Raw genomic sequence first — 19950 nt, 5'->3', positions numbered from 1 at the left:
CTCGGGTGGGTGGGAGGGAGCCAGCTCCCTGCAGCTGCACACACTCCTGGAGGATGGGATTTGTGACGCACACCCCTCCCCCCCCAGATCTGTGCACAGGGCAAGGGTGGGACATGTCCTGCTGCCCTCCCACTGGGCCTCTGCAGCCCATGGGTGCTCAGGAAAGCTGCTTGCTGCTGCAAACTTCATGCTGCCCTTGTGACATCTGCATATATGACAGCAGTGAGGGTACAACCCTATGCTGCCTCCATCACCAGGGCAGCATGGAACTCGTAATGGCAAGCAGCTTTCATAGTTTCTAGGGTTGGAAGGGACCCAAGTAGATCATCTAGATCCTAGCCACCCTGATCGTGAAGTAGTGCCTCCTGATATCTAGCCTAAATCTACCCTCTGCCAGCTTGTGACCATTATTCCTGGCCACTCCTGGCGGTGCTGGGGGGAACAGGGATTTCCCCAGTGCCTGCTGATTCTCCCCTGACTAGTTTGTAACAGGCCACTAGATCCCTCTCAGCCTTCTCTTCTGGAGGCTGAACAGGTTCAGGTCCCGTCGCCTCTCCTCGTAGGGCCTGCCCTGCTGCCCCCTTTCCTGCAGCACTAAGTTGCACAGGCCGGGCTGCAGGGGCTTGGAGAGAGCAGCATGGCAGGATCCCAAGCCTGCAGTAGGCTGCCCATCCTGCCTCTGCCCTGCAACAGGTCTGGGGGTACAGGTCCCCCCTACCCTTGAGTGTGCACTGTGGCAGGGAGCTGCACCCCCTCCAGACAAGCTGCCTGTGGCCCTGTCTCACTCCCCACTGGCACCTGCATTGCAGTCCTGGGCCCCAAGCCCCCTACACTGCCCAGCTGGGCAGCAGCCCCTATCCCTGGCCAACTCCTTCCCTGTGGGCCTCAATTCCTCCCCCCTCCATCTGCAAGAGCTGCTTTTCAGGCTGCCTGGGGCCGTATGCATATACATGATCATGGTGTTCCCTGCCTGACTGCCCTCATCCTGCCCACCTACAAGCTGGAACTCTGCCAGCCTGCAGAGAGCTTGCTGCAAAACTGCAAAAGCCACAGGTGTCTCTTAAAATAAGAAATCTGCACTTTATTCCAGGGAGGAGGGAAATCTGTGTTTAACTTTGTTCTTTTGTGGGAGATAGACAACCCAGATCCCTGATGATCGTACTGTTGCAACTACCCTAGTCACTTCACTCACTCTGACACCTTAGCACTTAGGGCACTTTTACATGTGCTCCAGGGGTTGGGGGATGAGGGGGTGCTTTCATTAAATTGCTGCTATGTCTAGTGTATTAGTGTCCTGGTGCTTAAAAATGGTAGCAAGGGCACTTCAATTAAAGTTCATTTGAGCTTTAGTTCAAGTGTCCCTGCCATCATTTTGAATACAGGAGGCTGTTGGAGCGTGACAGCTGCCATGCTCCAACAGACTCAGTTGATCACCAGTGTTGGAGTAGCTTCCACACTGGAATTCCAGCACATTGGAGCAGTCTCCATGCTCAGGTGTAGGCACCTATAAATACCACCTCTGAAGTAAAACTTAATTGTCCTGCGGTGCAGATCCTAAAGATGCTGACTGATTGCAATCAGTTGAGATCTGAATGTCTGACTTGGCACTGTCTGCACACCTTGGGCAGCACTCACAGGTGTAACATGGTTTCAAGCAAGTCTGTGGGAATGAGGAATCTCAGAGATAAGCAATTCTGAATTAAGATGGAAGAGCAGTTAAATAAAACACTTTCTTGAAGACATGCATGTTGTTTAGATCTGCCTGAATTGTTGTAGAACTTGGCATTTTTCTTTCTTGAGAGTTAAACTTGCTGTACAGCAGCCACAGTACATCTAGCAACATGTAACACTTACACTATGCTCAAGAGGGAGATAGCATGGTTTTTTACCTCTTGTACTGGGTTACTGCTTTCTTTCTTGGTATTCAAAACCTCCTCACTCAGTTCTAGAGTTCAGAAGGGGAGAAAAATGCTGTAAAATGTTGAAGCACAGGTGACACTACACATCAGAATCCCTCCTTGCATAAAGACTATGCTTTATAAAGAAGTTTTCTTACTGGTGGTCTTGGAAGGCAAAACAGGCTGTGTAAGATGCAAGCAACTATTGAGTTTCCAGCTCCCCCTTGCCAAAGCATGTTCTATACAACTGCTGTTACTTCCTAATAAAATGCACCACAGAATTGGAGAGATCTCAAGTGCATAAATTAAGACTGCTAAAATCTCTTATTTCATGTATAATTAAACTCCCACCTTCCAATCTTACAAAATGAAAGAGCGCCGAGCCTTTGCTCTCATTTGTTCTCTTGCTTTTTCTATGTCCACTCTCAACAGGGGAGTTGCGAGGATTAGTGTCAACTTTTAAGATTAGCATTCAAGGTATCCTAAGCAAGACCTGATCCCACATTTCCACTATGGTAGAACAGAAGAGAAGAATTGTTTCAGGATTTACACAGCAGCAGTACTTGCTAAGCCACTGGGAAATGAGCTCACTTCTTTCTCTATGCTTTATGGTGCACTGAGGAGGCCCTACGTGAGTACTTCACAAAGTAATCTTTTCCCATTTGTTTCTGCATTACTTGGTGAATCCTCAGCTGCTGGACAACACTGTGATATAAGGCTCCACAGTCACATTCACAAGTTGATACCACTAACTCGTTCTGTCTGTTGGAATCCCCGGCAGTGGTTTTCAACATTTTCTCAGTTACAGGCCCCCCTAAAGAATTTTGAATGGAGGCACAGCCCCCTTTGGAAATTTCAAATGGAGGTATGGCTCCCTTTAAATTGTAAGTGTAGGTATTGACATACATTTGATTGATCATCATCATCCTCACGGACACCTTAGACAGTCTGTGGCCCATAGGTTGAAAACTGTTCTAAATGAAGGGAGCAGGGCTCTTTCTGTGCGTCGGGTTCTAGCATATGAATACTGCATGCTCCACTCCCCAACTCTGGTGACCAACACTTGTTAAAGGAGATTTCTCTTAGGCAGCATTGCGATGTCCTTTGGTAAGTGTAAAATAGCCTACACAAAAACTTTCACACCAGGTGTGTCTACACATTTGCTGTGCAGTAACCAAAATTACTGTGCAGTACAGACGTGTCTATACGGGCACACCCATACAGTGCGGTAAATACAAAAAGCCCTTGCTGGTCACAGGTTCAACATTCACAGTTTCAAATATTTGCAAATGCCAAACTTGTGTCTTAAATACATATACAGGAGCTCCTTGAGAGCTCTGCGCTTGCTACTGCTGAGCTCCCGCCAGTGCAGCCATGCCCCCCTGTCCCCAGCTGCCAGGGCCACTGCGTTCATGATGTTCATGAATGCAGTGCCATATTCAGCTTTGGCCATTTGCAGGGATCTCAAGAACATATCCCCCACAGATGGCAAGGGTTGTCTGTATAGCAACTTACACCAATTTGATACCTGGTATCAAATTTACACCCAAATAGTTACTGCACAGTAATGCATGTGTAAACGCCTTACTGCACAGTAACAGTGTGGACTGACTTGGGACTAACTTTATCCCCAGGTCAGTCCGCACATGGTGTTAATGTGTTAAAGCGTGTACGTGTAGACACCGGTTTATTCCTGTTTACTGTGCAGTAAATTTAAGCCAGTGTAAATGCACATGTAGACATGCCCACTGTGTATTCAGCCTGGTTATCCAAGGCTGGCTTGTTACCAAGTGCACTTGCATTGACCCCAGCCAAGTTGTGGGTGTACGGTCCTTCCACCTGCTATAAAAAGGGAGTAGACTAGCATTAATGGTTCCTATAAGCCCTGTTCCCATCAGAGGTAGGGTGCCCCTGCGCAGCATGCCAGAGAACAACAGTAAGGATGTCAGCATAAGCAAAAGCACGCAGTGGTGCCAAGATGCTGGACACAACAGCCAGTTCCACAGCTGCCCTCATTTCAAGAGGATCCTGAAGCCGTATTAGGCTATGCCACACTTGAAGAAAGTGCAGTCACACTGGGCAGGGTTCACATTCCCTTTTTGTTCCCATTGTCCCTCGGTCACACTATTTCCTTTGTTCTAGCACCCCTCCACTCTCCCCAGGGTAGGCCAGTTAAAGCTGTTCCTTTCCTAGCTCTGGCCCAGAGCTTGTTTCACGCTGGAGAAATTGCTCTAATTCCTCTCACTGATGGCCTGTTTGGAAGAGTTACCAATCCTCTTTTACGAGTCATTTCCAAAGCAGTACCTTCCCTTTGTGAGCCACTTCTGGTTCCGGCTTGGTCACTATGCTTTTTCACAGTTGTCACCCTACTAGAAATACCTACTTGGGTTCAGCTCAGGCACCTTTTAAAGAGACAGGAGCGGCCCCCCTCCCCTTCCTCCAACCTTGTAATTCCCTCTTAACCTTAATCTGCCAAATGCAAACTGACAGATTAATGCTGATCTGTCACAACGTTTAAGAATGAGGGACTGGAATAACTGTACTCAAAGGGACAAAACCAAGGTAACAGGAGGCAGCAAAAAGGCTACCACCATAGCATTTGAAAATAGCTCATCTATGGTCCTTGTCATTAACAGTTTAGCACCTGGCAGTCAATTGGGATGCTACTTTACAAACAGACTGCTTCCCTGGAGAGTTTGCAAATAAATGCAATGAATGACCTGGACAGTGAGTCAGGTAAGGAAGAATACTCTGGCAGGGCGGGGGTGGGGGGAGAGGGTAGAAAAAGCAGGAACAGTTGCTCGCTATGCAGGAAGCATTGCAGTCAGAAGACACACAACCCGAGATTCAGAGACAGAGGAAGCTGTTCTCAGGAGGGTGAAGATGGAAGATCTGGACTTGGACAAGGCATTTGTCTCACTACTCGCATACATGTGGGGTTTATATATTGCACAAATCCAGGCTGGAGTGTGAATTCTTGTAACCAGACCTCTGGCCAAAGTAAAGGTCACCCTGTGGACACAGGCTTGTCCTAGGACTCTGGGAATGGAATTCAGGATAACAAGATGCGTCTGCAGAGTGAAAACTTGTGCAGCAACAGCTCCTGCTGCCCCTCAACCTTTCCCATAACTCTTCTTCTTTCTGTGCTTTGATCAGCAACTCATTGTTTAAAGTGGATATTCAAATTGTTATAAATTAGTCTGCAAGGTCAGCAATGCCTTGAAAATAAGGTAGCTTGTGCCTCAACCCAGCTGTTTCAGGCAAGCTACACAACTAAGCAGACATTACCCCATCTGTAGGCACATTGTTCACATTTTCAAGTCCATTCTTAGCACTGAGCATGCTACAGCCCTTAGTAATTTTTCTAAAAGGAAACAAAATTCTGGAGCCTAGACCCCCTTGGAAAACCTCGTTTTATACTCTGGAAGGCATCTTTAAGAGCACACTTGCATCCCCTGGGCATGCCGCTGCTAGGAGTTAATAGAAGGATCTGGCAAGTATCTGCAGATGGGTCCCTGTGCCCTCTGCCATCCAGGAGTAACAGACAGCCTGTTACCAAGATAGAATGCATGTATGGACATCTTCATGTCTAGGGCCAGTTGCCCCTGCAGAAGTGCAGATGCAAGTTAGCCTTATTACAGCCTGGAAGTGTCAGGCACATGAAGCTTTTCTACAGCACTTCCCAGGCAGTCCGGTGACCTACAAAGAGCCACTTTACATTTGATGGGTCTCTCATCATGCCAGGAGGCAGCCGTACCTGGGGCACAGAGCTCCCCATGCTGAGGCACATAAAGGTTTACGGTACAACTAGCTTAAAGGCATTATACAAGGATGTGAATGTGGCAAACAAGACCTCGAACCATCTAAGTCTGATGTTTTCAGTGCTCCTACATACTAATGAAAACCTTGTTACTAGCTGGCATTTTATTGCAAACCCATCATGCGGTCTCAACTTTAGCCTTCCTTATACAGCTTAAAAAAAAAGACAAATGAACAACCCCCCCACAAAAAAACCAAAGCATCTTGAATACAAGCCTGGACAGTGCTCTATATTTACCAAAACCTGGTGTTTAACAGGTTTGTATCACCCTGAAGCCTGGAAATTTTCTTTGACTTTATGAACATTAACAGATTTTTTTTCCTGATAATCAGATACTAAGGCCTCTCAAGCACAAAAGAAAGCTTAGCTAGACAATTTTATTAAAGACCCATGAGCCCCATGTTGTCTCTGCCTTAAAATGTCCTGCAATTTTAAGTGCTGATTTCTAAACCCGCCATTTGAGTGCAGCTCCTGAAGAAAGGCTTGCAAAACGCACACAGTCTCATTTTTTACTTAGACCCCTGGTAGTAGCCAGACAACATGGGGCTCATGGGTCTTTAATAAAACCTATGGCTCTGTTAGAAACACCCAATGTCTGTATGAACTGATCAGAAAGGCATTGTAAGCAGAGACCCAATATTGTTGAGACAGTCTGAAGCTAGCACTTTGTCCTGTGTGATGCACCATCTGCACATGAAGGATCATATTTAGATCTTGACTGGGTACTGTCAATCACAGCTGCGCTTTAAAATCAGAGAGAAGCACAGCCCACCCTTAAGTTACAACAGCTGTTAGACTTGGGAGTGGTCTGGCCTATTTTTCCCTACACCCCATTAAAATGCAGGAGGCTACACGGACAGCTGCCTTACAGTTAGGAGTGGATAGGTTCACTGAAATAATATTTCTGCTCAAGTATGCTGAACAGAACTGCTTAGCAGGGAGTTAGCCTGCTCCCGGCAGCCAGGAATCCCATTCCAGGGCCATTAGTCCAGACAGTTGACTCTGCACAGGCAAGAAGTCCAGGGTTTAGGGACAAAGTTCTGAATTTGTTTTTACTACATTAGCCTTACAGTTGATACTGCAGCTTAATCTTGGATGCACCAGGGAAGAAGTTGCCATTCCAGGGGCAAAGCAATGTGCTGAAAGTCCTCACTGCTGCTTCAGCAATGCTGTTGCATGTAAAAGGGACAAGTGTAAGCAGCAGCAAGCCAAAGTGAAGTGCAGGTGTGGCAAGTGGCTGTGTATAAACCATGTCTGTCACCCTTCCAGAGGCAACTAGCCAACGTAGACTAGACAAAAGGGGACATGAAGGCTGGATGCTACTAGAGCATGTGGCAGTGTCAACACCAGCTATTCAGAGCTTCCGCCCAAGGCCCACTCTGGAAAGATCTATGAAGACAGAAAGCAGAGATTCCTAGGAGCATTCTGAGCCAACCCTGATGACTGACATCTCCCAGATGCCTGAGCTGTCAGCCCACAGACCAGCTCCCACACTGCAACGCACCATTTACAGAAATAAGAGGAGTTAGACATTTATATGTTTATTGTAATTACAAGTGTACATTACTCCATAGAAAGCCCCACTGCTAATTTTCTAATTCTGAGCAATTAAGTCCTACAAAAATAAATCCAAGCTTTTACAGTAAACTTAGTCAATGCATAAACTAAAATTCTAGCTATGTAAAAGGGGTTCCATTATCAAGGTGCTTTTTCAACAAAATTCCCCCATCAACCAAAAGGGACACATGCCTAACAGCTCAGCTCACTTAGTCATGCAAATGAGTTTAACCCTCCCACCCAGCCCCCCATACACAAAACTCTTAAAACAAACAAAAAACCCAACTATATACAAAGTTGGGGGTGGGGTGGGAAGGTTTAGAGGAAACAAAAAAATTAAACATGCCTGTCCATTAAGCTAAATTATACGGGCTTCCCTTTCCTAGTTTAAATGAAAGCAATGTTTCATAGTGTTTCACCACTCAGTACTAGCATGCAGAAGCCATCTGCAGTATGCACCAGTTACTGAATGAGGTACTGCTGTGGCAAATCCAGCCTTCCTCAGCTCCTTTTTTTAAGAGGTTCCTCCACCTTTTCAGTAGCTTAGTCTTATTAAGCTACTGCAGAAATACTTAACTAAATAAATCAGCTACCACCATATATTAGGAAAACTGCTTGCTGCCCCCCACAAGTACTCCCCCACCCCCTTTCTTGGTCAAGCTAGGGTATACAGCAAGGCACCTTCCCTATATGGACCACGACCAATTAAGCAGCTTTTGGGCTCTTCCAAAGAGTGCACAGCACTAGTACCTTTAAAAAAGGAACTGGTGGCAGCTGGCTGGCCAGTACCATTCCATGGAAGCACGCGGTACCTCTGAAGTAGTACTGGACTTGCAAAGAGCTGCACAGCTCTTTACACCATTTACATGATCAGCAATCCAGTATTCCCAGTCACACTACACATAACCAAGCACTAGGAATCCACTCTTCCAGACACCAAGTGCTACTCCACATGCTGCCTTTGCAGCAAGAGAGACCAGCAAAGCACCAATTTGGTTACTCAGAACAAAAATGTTAGCTGGTTTATTTTGGTGAGCTTTGGTTCCGTTCTAAAGAGTTAAAAGAGCATGACAGTCTCCTTTAAGGTACAGAAAGGGAGTTTCGCTTTATGCTTAGACTACAATAGCTTTGGAGGAGTCTAGAAAGAGCCATATCGCAAGTCAACCTGTGCTAAAGAAAAAAAAAAAAAAAAAAAAAAAAAAAGATGCCCTGAAGAAGATACCCCTGAACACATCCCCTCTTTCAAAAAGAGGCCAGCTGCTAGATGCTGGTCCAAAGTAAGTTGAAGTCCAAAATACAAGCAGTAGTATATGAAGTTCCATCACTGGATTTCAGACAGTAAACAAGATGAACTGTTATCCCACATTAGTGCAGCAGTTTGTTGTTGTTTTCTTCCTATATACAAAAGGATCACCCTCATGGTGGAACGTGTTAGAGCCTGCCAGAGAAAGACAGAGTTAAAAAGTTTTATAACCAAGGAACAAGCCCTTTCCTAGTCCCTGTCCCTCCCCATATAAACCACACACAGCTTTTCTGAGCTATTTAAAACTTGACCTGAAGGAACTAGCAACAGCCAAGATCTGCATTTTGCTATCATCTCAGAAGACAAAAAAGTGTGCAAGGGGAATTTAAGTGGTTAAAAAGTTCATTCCAGAAATGAAGGAGGAATAACCAAGAAGTCATAAGATGTTATCTACACACTTTGCAAGACCACTTGAGCAGACGAAACTAAAAGAGGTCCAATTGTAACCCCCCCCACAAAAAGTCACTTTTAGTCTGCCTGCAAGACTGAAAATCCAGATTAAAAAAAGCCTGCATAAAACTAGCAGTTTTACCCAGTTAGAGAGTAGCAGAGAGAGACAACTTGTTTGTTTGGCCACATACAATGCTAGATAAAACCCAGTCACAAAATAGATCAGCTATTAAGACTGCATGAGAACCTAGCAGACAAGACCGCAGGTGTATTTGCTACATGACTTGCCTCCATAGTTACACTCTTCCAGTACCAGCTCTGTGAGTGGTTTGGTTTCGCCGTGCTGCTCCACTACCCCTTCCACCTCGAAATCCACCACGAAAGCTGCGTCCACGAAGAAACCGGCCAGATACCCCAAAAGTCTCAGTATTGAGCTTCCTTTCTTCAGCCCATGTTGTACGCCTGGAACTGAGCAAGTCAGCAAATCACAATCTGACTTGAGCTCAAGTTACTGTAGTGTTAGGACGTGACTAGGTAGTTTTAGCCTAAATGGAATGTGCAACCTCCAGGTGTGTAATTATTAGTGATTCTGTACCCAATTTGCCCAAAATGCTGTTTGAACTTTTAGATCAATTAAGATTTAACATTCAGTTATGATGGGAAGGGGGAGGAGGGGTTAAACTCGTTTAGGCCAAGTACATTTTAAAAAAAGATTTCAGTTTATAGTAAAAAAAAAATCAAAGTCCACTTGGAGTTCTGTTAATGAGAACTTCCCACATGACATATGAACAAGGACTTGAGTCCTTTTCATTCACTGCTCTAGCATTTTGATTCTAGATGTTCCACTGATGCACATTTCATAGAAGTGGCCTAAAACTGTGCAGTAGTCCAGGCAATGGGTTAGAGTAGTTTGAAGAAGCAGAACTACCAAAAGTTGTTTTTGTTTGTTTGGGGTTTTTTGTTTTTGTTTTTGGGGGTGGGGGGGGGAAGAAAGGCAGCAGCAGAAGTTACCTGGATTTCAGTTCTGAAGAGATGTTGTCAAAGAAAGACTTTGATTTGTCATAATAGCAATTGGGTCCTAGGAGGTCCTCATCTGCATTGCCATCACTGTTCTGAGTTGCCACTCCAGGATCCACCTTTTCTTCCCCTGCATCAGCTTTGTCATCTGAAGACACAAGATTAGTTACTCACTCCCTTGCTGTATGCTGAAGAGCCATCCCTTCTTGCTCCTTCAAGCTAGATGCAAGAGGCTTCCACATTTAAACCATACAATTTCTCAGAGTATGTCTATTTGTTTAAAATTTGTAGAGCCATTTATATTTAGTGAAGCCACAAACCTTTAAAGTTCAGTTTCTTCTTAAATTCCTTGTCAAGTTCCTCTCTGTTGAACTGTGCATTTGCACTTTCAAAATCAAAGTCACCTTCAAATTTTATAGTATTTTCCTTCACAGTGGTTGGTCTGTTTTGTCCTCTAGAACGATTTCTGGTTCTCCTGTTTCCTGAAAGCAGGAGAGTTTAAATGCTTGGTAACGCGCAGGAAGGCTAAGTGACTTGCTCATGGCCAGAGAAAACCAGGATTAGAACTCAGGAGATTTCTGGCTTCCAGTCCTGTGATAAAGTAACTTCTGAACTTAGCTGTAGAGACACATTACAGCAATCCTTTAACTTTCTGGAAAACATTCTTGGAGATTTAAGACTTACTATTAAAATTAGACAATTACACCCAACTTTCCCTGCAAGTGTTACCTTAGGCATTTGACAAAGGTAACAAGTAAATCAAGTCATCTGGTGGGGGTGGGGGCAGGGGGAGCAGCACAATGCACAATTCTCATGTAGTTGAAGGGATTTTCCCCATCAGTCTACCCACCCTGGGACCTGCAGATTTGCAAAATTCCCTTAAGAAGTTCAGCTATTTCTATGGGGGGCAGGCAGCAGGGGCTGTGCTTCTGTATGGTCTTTATGGGTCCAGAAGTAGACAATCCTGAGAAGAGCTCCACAATACTACTTCTGCCTGTAGCTACTCCAGATCCCTTTCTAGGATCCTTAAAGGAAAAAGTGTAGCTTGTTGTGCTGCAATTTCAGCATTGCCTTTATTTAGGATACACCCCCTACCCTAAAGTTTTGGGAGAGCTGGAATAGAGCAGCTCTCCTCAGTCTGGTTTATTATGTTTAAAGTTCTTGACTGAAGACTGTCTGTAGCACTGCAAGCTAAAGAAACTTACATTAACTAATACTATATGCCAGGAAGTCGTACCAAAAAGGCAGTTTTGCTACCTGTAGCACTTTTGTCCAATATCCTTCACTGAAAGCCTGTGTCATGGCCTTCAGATAGGCTCAACCTACCTGATCTCCTCCTTTGTGGTCTTCTGTTTTCATCATTCACCTGACCTTGAGTTTGCACAGGTGTTGGCTGTACTGTATCTATACAAAAAACAGGGAAGTGTTTAAAGCCTAAGAGTACAAGGAAAAATAATTATTGAGAGGCTCAAGAACTATCCAAGTTAACTTTGAAACATTCCTAAAGAAGCTCCACATTCCCATTTGAAAGCAAGCTTGTGTGCTCACATACCATTTGCCTTGGTGCTTTGTGGAATCTGCCGCCCATTACGTTGGATCCCTGGAACTGCTTTTGCTGGGGGTGGCTTTTGTGAATTCATGTTATCAATGGGACCAGTTTGAACAGCCTGTTCCACCATGGGGCTCTTGCGTACTGGGTGAAGAGATGGGAAACCAGCACCTGGAGAGAAAAAGAAGCCATTTTAAAAGCAACTAAAACACTGTATGCTAGGAAGTGTTCCATGGAATAGTTAGGACAACACTGCTTGAGCCCCGTCTACCTCCATAAGAACATTTCAGCATTTTTACAGCTGGTTCACATGCCACCTGTGAATATTGTTGGACTACAAATTTCCAAATCAAAATCAATTCTACCTTTAGTTTACCGTTACACATGGGCTTTTAGTTAAAGTTAAATATTCATTCCATATAAAATGCCCAATTACAGAAATTGCTGATTATGTAGTAAGCTCCCAATTTCTTTAAGGTACCCTTCTTTGCATAGATTTTTTTTTTTTTTTTTTTAATACACAAATAAGGCCTCCAACTAAAAGCTTGCTTCAGGCTTGATTTTCTCATAAGGGTGGATTAGATGCTTTCAGTTCATTAACAGCTTGGTCTTATTGTAGGGTTTGTTCATTTTTTTTTTTAACCATCATCAGAACCAGGATATAAATGTCAAGTCTACTGTTAAAGTAAAGTTGCATGGCTCCAATAATTATGTCACATACACCGTAGTTGAAGATTTTCTAAAGATGTATAAATATAGTTATCGATCAGTGCATTGACCAGTTTTTCAACATCACTTTGGTATCTGAATGTAGTGCAGAATTAAAAGAGAGGTTTATCCTCTTAATGAAGCCATGTACTTTTGTTTGGTCCAGGATTTCATTCATGCTTCTTTCAGTCTTATATTTCACATCTTAAGATGCATCAGGAAGAGCATCCAGATCACATGGCCAATCCCTGCAGGCACCAAGTTACTGGTTTTGTACTTGTAAACTTCTCACATTTCTACACAGAGTTAAGAGTAGTTGGTAGTTTTGCTCAAGGTGACAGCACCTGGTTTACTGAAAGACCACACACAAGCCAGAGGAAAGCCAAACAAGAAAACAAACAGAAGACGGCATACAAAAAGCCAAGCCATTACTGACATTTTTGGGCCATCCAATTCCACCATATACCATGCAAATTATAACATCTTTCCTAGTGAGAAGGCTGTGTAATACATTTCCTACAAGGACATATTAAAACCCACACAATAATACAGTACTACAAAGCTTACTCTCAGTGGATCTTTTGATATATAAAGAAAGAGATGTACCCATCTTCCAACCTTTGGGGCCATCAGCACACTTGCATCTCAACCCAAAAAATGAGTGGACTACAAGCAGCTACAGCCAACTAGCTGTACTTGGCAGTTATACCAAGAGTACTTGCCTGGAAAGCACCAAAGGCCTTCAACCCATTTCCTACCCAACCTACCTGCAAATTGCATTCTAAGTGACCTACATCCAAAACAACTGCACTGTAGCCCATATAAAACTTTCCAGAAGTCGAGGTTGTCAAGCACTGATCAGTACAGCATGAATACCATATTTGTTAGTTACCTGAAGCAGAGCACCATCTACAACAACCCATTTTGGGGCAATACCTTCAACAATCCTTTGGCAAAACTGAAGGCAGTGCTATACTTTTTCATGGATACAGCTAGTCTCCAAACAGTAATACTACAATCCTGGATTGTTCCTTCCTTTATAGGAAGGAACAGTCCATTTCATCTCCATCATGTAAGCTTGTAATAGGCAAGACTTACAATAAGCATGTAAGCATCCTCTATAACCCACCCTCTTTGGGTATTTCTATGTGAACACTATTTTTTCCTTGCTCTCCTTTCCCCATCTTCAGGTCTCAGTACTTGGAGCTACAACTTACTTCCATTCCAGATCAACTTGTCAGAAATAAAGCAATAACCAAATGGCCCATGTATGGGGTATATGCAAGTATCAGTTTTTAAACTAGTTTTACTCTAAGAGAGGGTTAACAAGCAAAACAATGTTCTGCAACACCATGCAGGTCTTCCAAACTCAAGTCCTCAAACTGCTGTTACCCTTGGAAGAGAGCTGATGTGACTCTGAAGACATGTCAGGCTCTGAAACAGGCTGTGGAGACGGAGAAGAACTAGGGCTGGAAGCAGCTGCTGATGCTGGAGGGCTTACCAATTTCTCTAGAGAGATAGAATGGAGAAGAGAAAGCAAAAAAAAAAAAAGAAGAAAAGAAAAAAAAGTACACGAATAAGATACAAGGTAGCAGAGACATTTGAAGGACTTGGAAGGAGATACAAGAAGTTACCTAGATCAGTACTGAAGTGGCATTTACAGTCTTGTGTAAAAGTAAAGCAAATTCACTTCACCCAAAGACATGCTACACTTAAAAACAATTAGCTTCTTTTCAAAAGAATATTTGATATTTACTCTCACCTACACACACAGCAGTATTGCTTAATCCAACCTCTTTAGAGAATGATCGTTTCATACAGCTGGTTGCTTTAACTGATGACAGCATATAAACAAACAGCAAGTGACTTTGCAAAGATCAAATGTTAGTTATGTTAAAGGCACAAGCTACTTCAAAACGTAGCTAAAAGACAAATGTAAATAAATCAATCAAGCAAAAGGGTTCCCCCCTCCCACACTCACCTAAGCCTAAAGAAGCTGCATATTGTTGACTTAATAAAGAGCTGGCAGCAAGCTGGCTGTAGGGTGGCATACCTCTGAAGGGACTGTAAGGCACATGTGGCTGGAAAGATGATGTAGAAGCAGAGCCCAATGATGACTGCATAAACGAGATACAGTGTAAGTACATTGCCACGGTCCTGCCAAACAACTCCAAATGTTTGCATGTTCTGCTTCTAATTCTCACTGTATTACAGTTAATTTTCAAGTACTGAAATTGTCTTGGCAATTTTTAAATGTCATCATCTGTCAAATAACTGAAGTAAAACTCCTGAAAATGAATGACAATTTCCTCATTACAGCTTTTCTGCATCATCTCAGCTAGGTAAGAGTCCTGTCAGTTTGTGAAGCTTTTAATATTGCAGTCATAACAAATCGTTTCACAGATAACCGTCTCCATCTGAAACAAGTAAATTCTTGACCTGCCTTTGCCCATCTGTAAAAGTAGGTCTGTGATCAAGCCTATCTGTTTTAGGTCCAGTTTTGAGCTGGCAGCATTTCCTCAAAGCTTTCTGCCAACATTTCAGAATGAAGGTGCTTACTTGGACAATGGCAGGATCTTGTGGCAGAGCGTGTTGAGCTTTTGGAGGTTCACACACCGTGATATCTTTGATGTCACTTCCCCGGAAAATAATGTATTCATATATCTCTTCTCTTGGAGGTGCAGGTCTATCTGTGGGCCGATCTTCAGTACCAAAGGACCGCACTTCAGCATTTGAGAGAGAGAGAGAGAGAGAGAGAGAGAGAGAGAGCGCGCAGTAAGTATTAGTTCTTAATGTTGCAAAACATTTTTGCAAGATACAAAGTTGAAGTCAAGCTACTGTACCTAAAAAAGTAGCTCTAAAATAGTTTCCCCATATCTTACAAAGGAAAACAATTTTTGGAACTACTAGCTCCTATCACCATGCATCCTATTTCTCCAGGAACCTCTCCCTTACTGCAGCTTAGAATGGATGTCCCCAACTTGCTTTAAACTTAATACCAAGGACTTTGGGATTGGGGGTGCCTGCTTTAAAGCGGAGGGCTCCCTCAAAGAATGCAGTACTATCAGGTCAAAAAAAAAAAAGTAGGGGAGACTCTAAACTGCATCTGACAGTCACAGCTGTGGCAGTAGGGAACAAGGAAAGGAAGTGTCAGGTATAAAGGCTCCAGTTAATTTAAAAATTAAAAGTTCTGTTTCTCAAGAAAAATTAGCTTTGGAGTTCAGAAGAACAACAGAAAAGGCGAGGTACAAACTAATTAATGCAACTTAACCCCCCCCCCCCTTAATATAAGCAAGTCACTGAGTATGTAAATTTGAACATCTTCACAGCTACACTGAACGGAGTTCTGGATTTGTTTCTAGGAACACAGTACGGATTCACTAGTATTTATTATTTACACTAATCCAGTTCATTCTCCCCAAATTCCATTGCAGGCAACCACATTTCATGCAACACTACTTGCCATTGACTAGAGGACCAACATATTAGTGCCCTACTACTCCACTCCTCCCCAGTCTGCAAGCCTCACTTTGTGCTGGAACCTCCTGGAGAGAACCTACTTAACCCTGGTAAAATGGATTGTTAATGCACATCAGATATTTACTAAGCAACAACAGTTCAGTCCCTAATGGGTCACATAGCAGAATGGATGTTTCACTGCACTGCACATTTCATTTGCTCTTACTAAATATCAGAAAGGAGTCTCACCTTACCCACCTCCAGAGAACAAAGTCTCTACCAATAATCATTTATTTTATTTCAGTGCCCCTGTAACTGAACTTGTTACTACAGCCATTGTAAGTGCTAGAGACACATCTTAACCTTCTTAAAAACTTAACTGGACAAAGCAGGGACAGTTATTGATCAGCATTACATCTGTTTTTTGTATAGTGCTGTGAACGCTCTTTTCTTTGCATCTAGATCAGGGGTGTTGTTTTTAATGTGGCAGTACCTCTCATTGACAACCACTGTTGCTACTACCTCAACTTCTCAGTGCTTCTCAACTGGATGTGGCCGTCTCCAGGTAGAAGTGCCCCTTTCAGCAGCACCACAGCCAGCCCAGGAAGAGCTATGGCATATGCATGCTCTCCTCCTGCATTAGGCTCAGATCAGATTATAGCAGGTAGGAGCTGCCTCCTGTTGTGAAGCCCTTCCCAGGTTGCCCATGTGCCTCTGTTTCCAGGAGGGGCCAGAACTGTTCCACACCAGTTTGAGAGGAACATGGGAGGGACCACACTAGGAAGGGCTGTACAACATGAGGCAGCTCCTGCTTGCTTTAAGCTGATCAGAGCCCTAATGCAGCAAGGCTGCACAGAGCAGTTTTACCTGGTTGCCACCACCACAGCATCTGTCACAGCACCCTGGTTCAGAACCCCAGATCTAGACACTTTTGTGCTCCTAGACCTTTCCTCTGTCTGGGTATAGACAGGCACAGAGCTTATGGTCACTGATGTCTAGGCAGTGGATCAGATGTCCGTACCAGAATTAAATCAGATGTCTTTGATAGTATATCAAAAGGTTACCTATAGACCCTTCTGGGAGCAGATGGGCTGCTGACTGGAGACTTTATTCTTTTCTGACAGATCAACAGGTAGTTGCAGGTAACTGCTCCTCTTCCAGAAAGAGCTCAAGAGTGGAGTTGCAGCCGAGGACCATTCCCTCACTCCGCTGATCACAGAAGCACAGGGTACAGCATGTACAGTGCACAAGACTGAACTGTGATGCTACTCAGCACTTGAACCTGCACCTCCCTGAAACTGGAGCACGTTTGACAGCAAGCCTGCCAAAGTTCAAGTAAGACCAGATTGAGGTGACAGTAAGTTGGAAATTTTAACATACCAAACCCTTTAAGTAACTGCATCTCAAATTAGTTGTTAGGGCACTCAACTAGAGCAGCTTTAAATCCTGCCCTCCTATTTGATCATATTACAGCAGTCAGCTTAACACTTGCTTCTGAAGTGGAGGCTGCAACCATTCCCAATATGGATACTGGTAGCTATCCAAGCTTTTGTCATCTTCAAGATGAGACTACCTCAGCATAGCTACATGAGGCTATACTACCCCCAAGCCATTAAGAGACTGTAGCTCATGCTCTAATCAATAAAGCATACTACTTTGCATCTGAGACCTGCCCCAGTTCCTCCTGGAAAATAGCTTCAGTTATGATCTATAGAAGTTCTTATTGGTTAAGAGTCAGCCTACCTAAAGAACCATCTCTCAAAGACACTGTCCCACCTGTCAATTCACAACAGCTCTAAAGTTGAACCCAGGGAATGGGGGAGAAAAGGGTATGCAACATATTTACCTCTGGGAGGACCCCAGAACTCTAGGCACTTGCTATCCCCATTCTAAAACGAAGTTTAGAAAGTTTAGTAACCTTGCAGATACTGAAAACCATCCATGTGCTTGTTTTGGAAAAAAAAACTAAGTCTAGAAGAGAGGGCATGGGTAGTCACAGGAACAGAACAGTCCCAAGCAAGAAAGGTGGAAAGGAGTTTCTGCAATGTTTTAACATCTTATTGACAGTAATGTTAGATCACACCTACTAGCACTTCCTCTTAGCCATCTGTACTGGAAATACTGTTGGTAGGACATCCATCTTTAAGACTCTAAAAGCATTTCAACTTGCTTATAACAGCAGAAGACACACTTAAAACTATTCTGCTGTTTCAGTTACAAAAGAATGGTTCTCCATTTAAAGTATAACCAAGATCCAAAAAGAGACCATTTTGAGCATTAAAACTCTTTTAGCTCAAAAGAAAAGAATATTTCTTGAATTATATTTTATAAGCAAAGTAAAATGACAGTGTCCAGACATGCAAGAGTTACAACAAATGAAAGCCATTTTTTTTTTTTTTTTTAAACAAATGCCAGCTTGCTGCATGGTTTACCAGTATCCAACAACTGGAAGACAAAGCAACAAATTTCTAAGCCAGGCACCTTGTACACAGTATTTATCTTCCAATTTAGGGCACAATAACAAGTTTTACCAACAAAAATACTGTGCAAGGTACACAATAGAAGTACTAGGTGGAAGGGCTACCAAGGAAGCCACCATACTCCACCTTTATTGGAGCACTGCTCTGCCCAATGCTGTGTTGCTGCAGAAAGTGGCATCTGTTCTGATAATTTAGTCACAAGAATCTCTACATAAAAGGAAAAAAGCCACAGCTCTAATTTTCTAGCCCAGACAGACAAGCATGCATGTCTGCCCAACTGACTTTAACCTTTCTACCAGTTCCTTTACGTGACATCTCCTGCTCTGTAAAACATGGTGCTTTGAGCAGTTCTGAGCAGCCATATGTCCATGTATTTAACCCGAATTAACCACTGTTGTCCCTTGTCCACAATGGATATTGAACATTCACATTCTTACAAATCTGATTAAGTAGCTTTCAAGTATTCAGGTTCATCCTACCTGTATGTGTCACCTGCACAGGAACTGTAGACCCTAAAGATTCTTAGATCTTACAAATCCATCCTAAAATGAAGACCTTAAGTTTTAGTAACAAGGACTAGGGTTCAAGACAGATGGGCATCTTATTTTGGCAGTCCTCTTTCAGGAAGAAAAATTTGAAGGATATGAGGCTACCAAAGCACCAGCCATTGCTCTGGCAAGGTAAGGAAAAAGGGCAAAATCTGCAGGTATCAGAACAAAGAAGAAGCTTAAGACCACACATTTCAGGGGGGAGGGGCTACATTAAGCTAGGAGGTTAGGAAGAAAGGATGGACAGAGCAACCAATTGTTAAAACAGCAACACTGATCCCAATGCTTACTTGAATTCCAGCCCTGGCTGCCATGTTTACTATGACTCAAGCCAAAGGATAACTGAAATTTGATCACATGAGCAGTAGCTGAAACTGAACTGTAGGCTGAAGTCAAGGCTCAAGATCAATAGGGCCCCTATTACACATTATCAATATTAGGCAATTCACTGGTTAATCATACAATAAGATTTAGGCCAGCCACATGTGCAATGAAATCACCACACAATAAAGAATGGCTATCCAGCTAGAAAAAGAACCAGCCAGCTATGAAGTTGGTGCTTAAAAGTGTAACAACTCTAGAGCTGGTTTCCATCCAGCTTTCATTTGAATGCATAGCAGGGCCCTATGGCTTGGGGTCCAGGCACAGGCAGGAAGGCAGAAAACCAGTCTCTGCACTTCTTGAAGCAGCCCAGGCAAGATCCTTCCACCTCAGGTGGCTCTAGAAGACGTGGACAAGGCACAGACCACTGTAATCATCCATTTGCAGCATTTAAGAGAAAGAGGTGAGACTAGGGGGACAAAGGGAGGGAGGTCCCACAGCCACATCCCACCGTCAGTACACCCTGATCAACTCGGGCCATGCAACAATGACTGGCCCGAGCAGTTCAGGGCCAAGCAAAGGTCTCAAGTTGCAGCAAGGGAATTAGATATCAGGTATCTGGAAAGAAAAAACAAACCTCACTAGGAGAGTAGTAAAACACTGGAACAAGCTACCCAAAATGGTTGTAGACTCTCCATCCTTGGCAGTTCTAACAAAGCCTTCGATGGGATGATAACAGGGGTGCTGAGCATAGCATTGGACTAGACCTCCAGAGGTCCCTTGCCCAGCCTCTTTAGGACAGGCCAGAGCTGCAGCACCCAGCATGGCTCCAGAGGGGCATTAGGACTGGGACAAAGCCACGCATGCAGGGGAGCACCCCGAGCTACAAGGGGGGGGGGG

General features: G+C 43.7%; 1 protein-coding gene across 1 annotated transcript; it reads right to left on the bottom strand.

The window, feature by feature from the left end:
- Positions 1-7247: 7247 nt before the first annotated feature.
- Positions 7248-14885, bottom strand: LSM14B (LSM family member 14B). Its single transcript, XM_019548220.1, has 9 exons — positions 14802-14885; positions 14224-14359; positions 13635-13751; positions 11538-11705; positions 11312-11389; positions 10306-10467; positions 9980-10133; positions 9257-9430; positions 7248-8713 (listed from the first exon to the last, which is right to left on the bottom strand). The coding sequence occupies exons 2-8, from the start codon at positions 14291-14293 to the stop codon at positions 9265-9267; spliced, it is 915 nt and encodes a 304-aa protein (XP_019403765.1). The 5' UTR covers positions 14294-14359; positions 14802-14885; the 3' UTR covers positions 7248-8713; positions 9257-9264.
- Between the last annotated feature and the right edge of the window lie 5065 nt (positions 14886-19950).

This window comes from Crocodylus porosus, unplaced genomic scaffold (genome assembly GCF_001723895.1).
Source record: "Crocodylus porosus isolate Cpor-Errol unplaced genomic scaffold, CroPor_comp1, whole genome shotgun sequence".
Lineage (NCBI taxonomy): Eukaryota > Metazoa > Chordata > Crocodylia > Crocodylidae > Crocodylus > Crocodylus porosus.
This window is presented reverse-complemented; position numbering and strand designations above follow the sequence as displayed.

Coding starts and splice junctions, on each gene's coding strand:
- LSM14B (XM_019548220.1), bottom strand. CDS start 14,293: ATGCCACCCTACAGCCAGCTTGCTGCCAGCTCTTTATTAAGTCAACAA. Junction 13,752..14,223: donor TGCAGCTTCTTTAGGCTTAG/GTGAGTGTGGGA, acceptor CTATCTCTCTAG/AGAAATTGGTAAGCCCTCCA. Junction 10,134..10,305: donor GAAGAAACTGAACTTTAAAG/GTTTGTGGCTTC, acceptor TTGTGTCTTCAG/ATGACAAAGCTGATGCAGGG.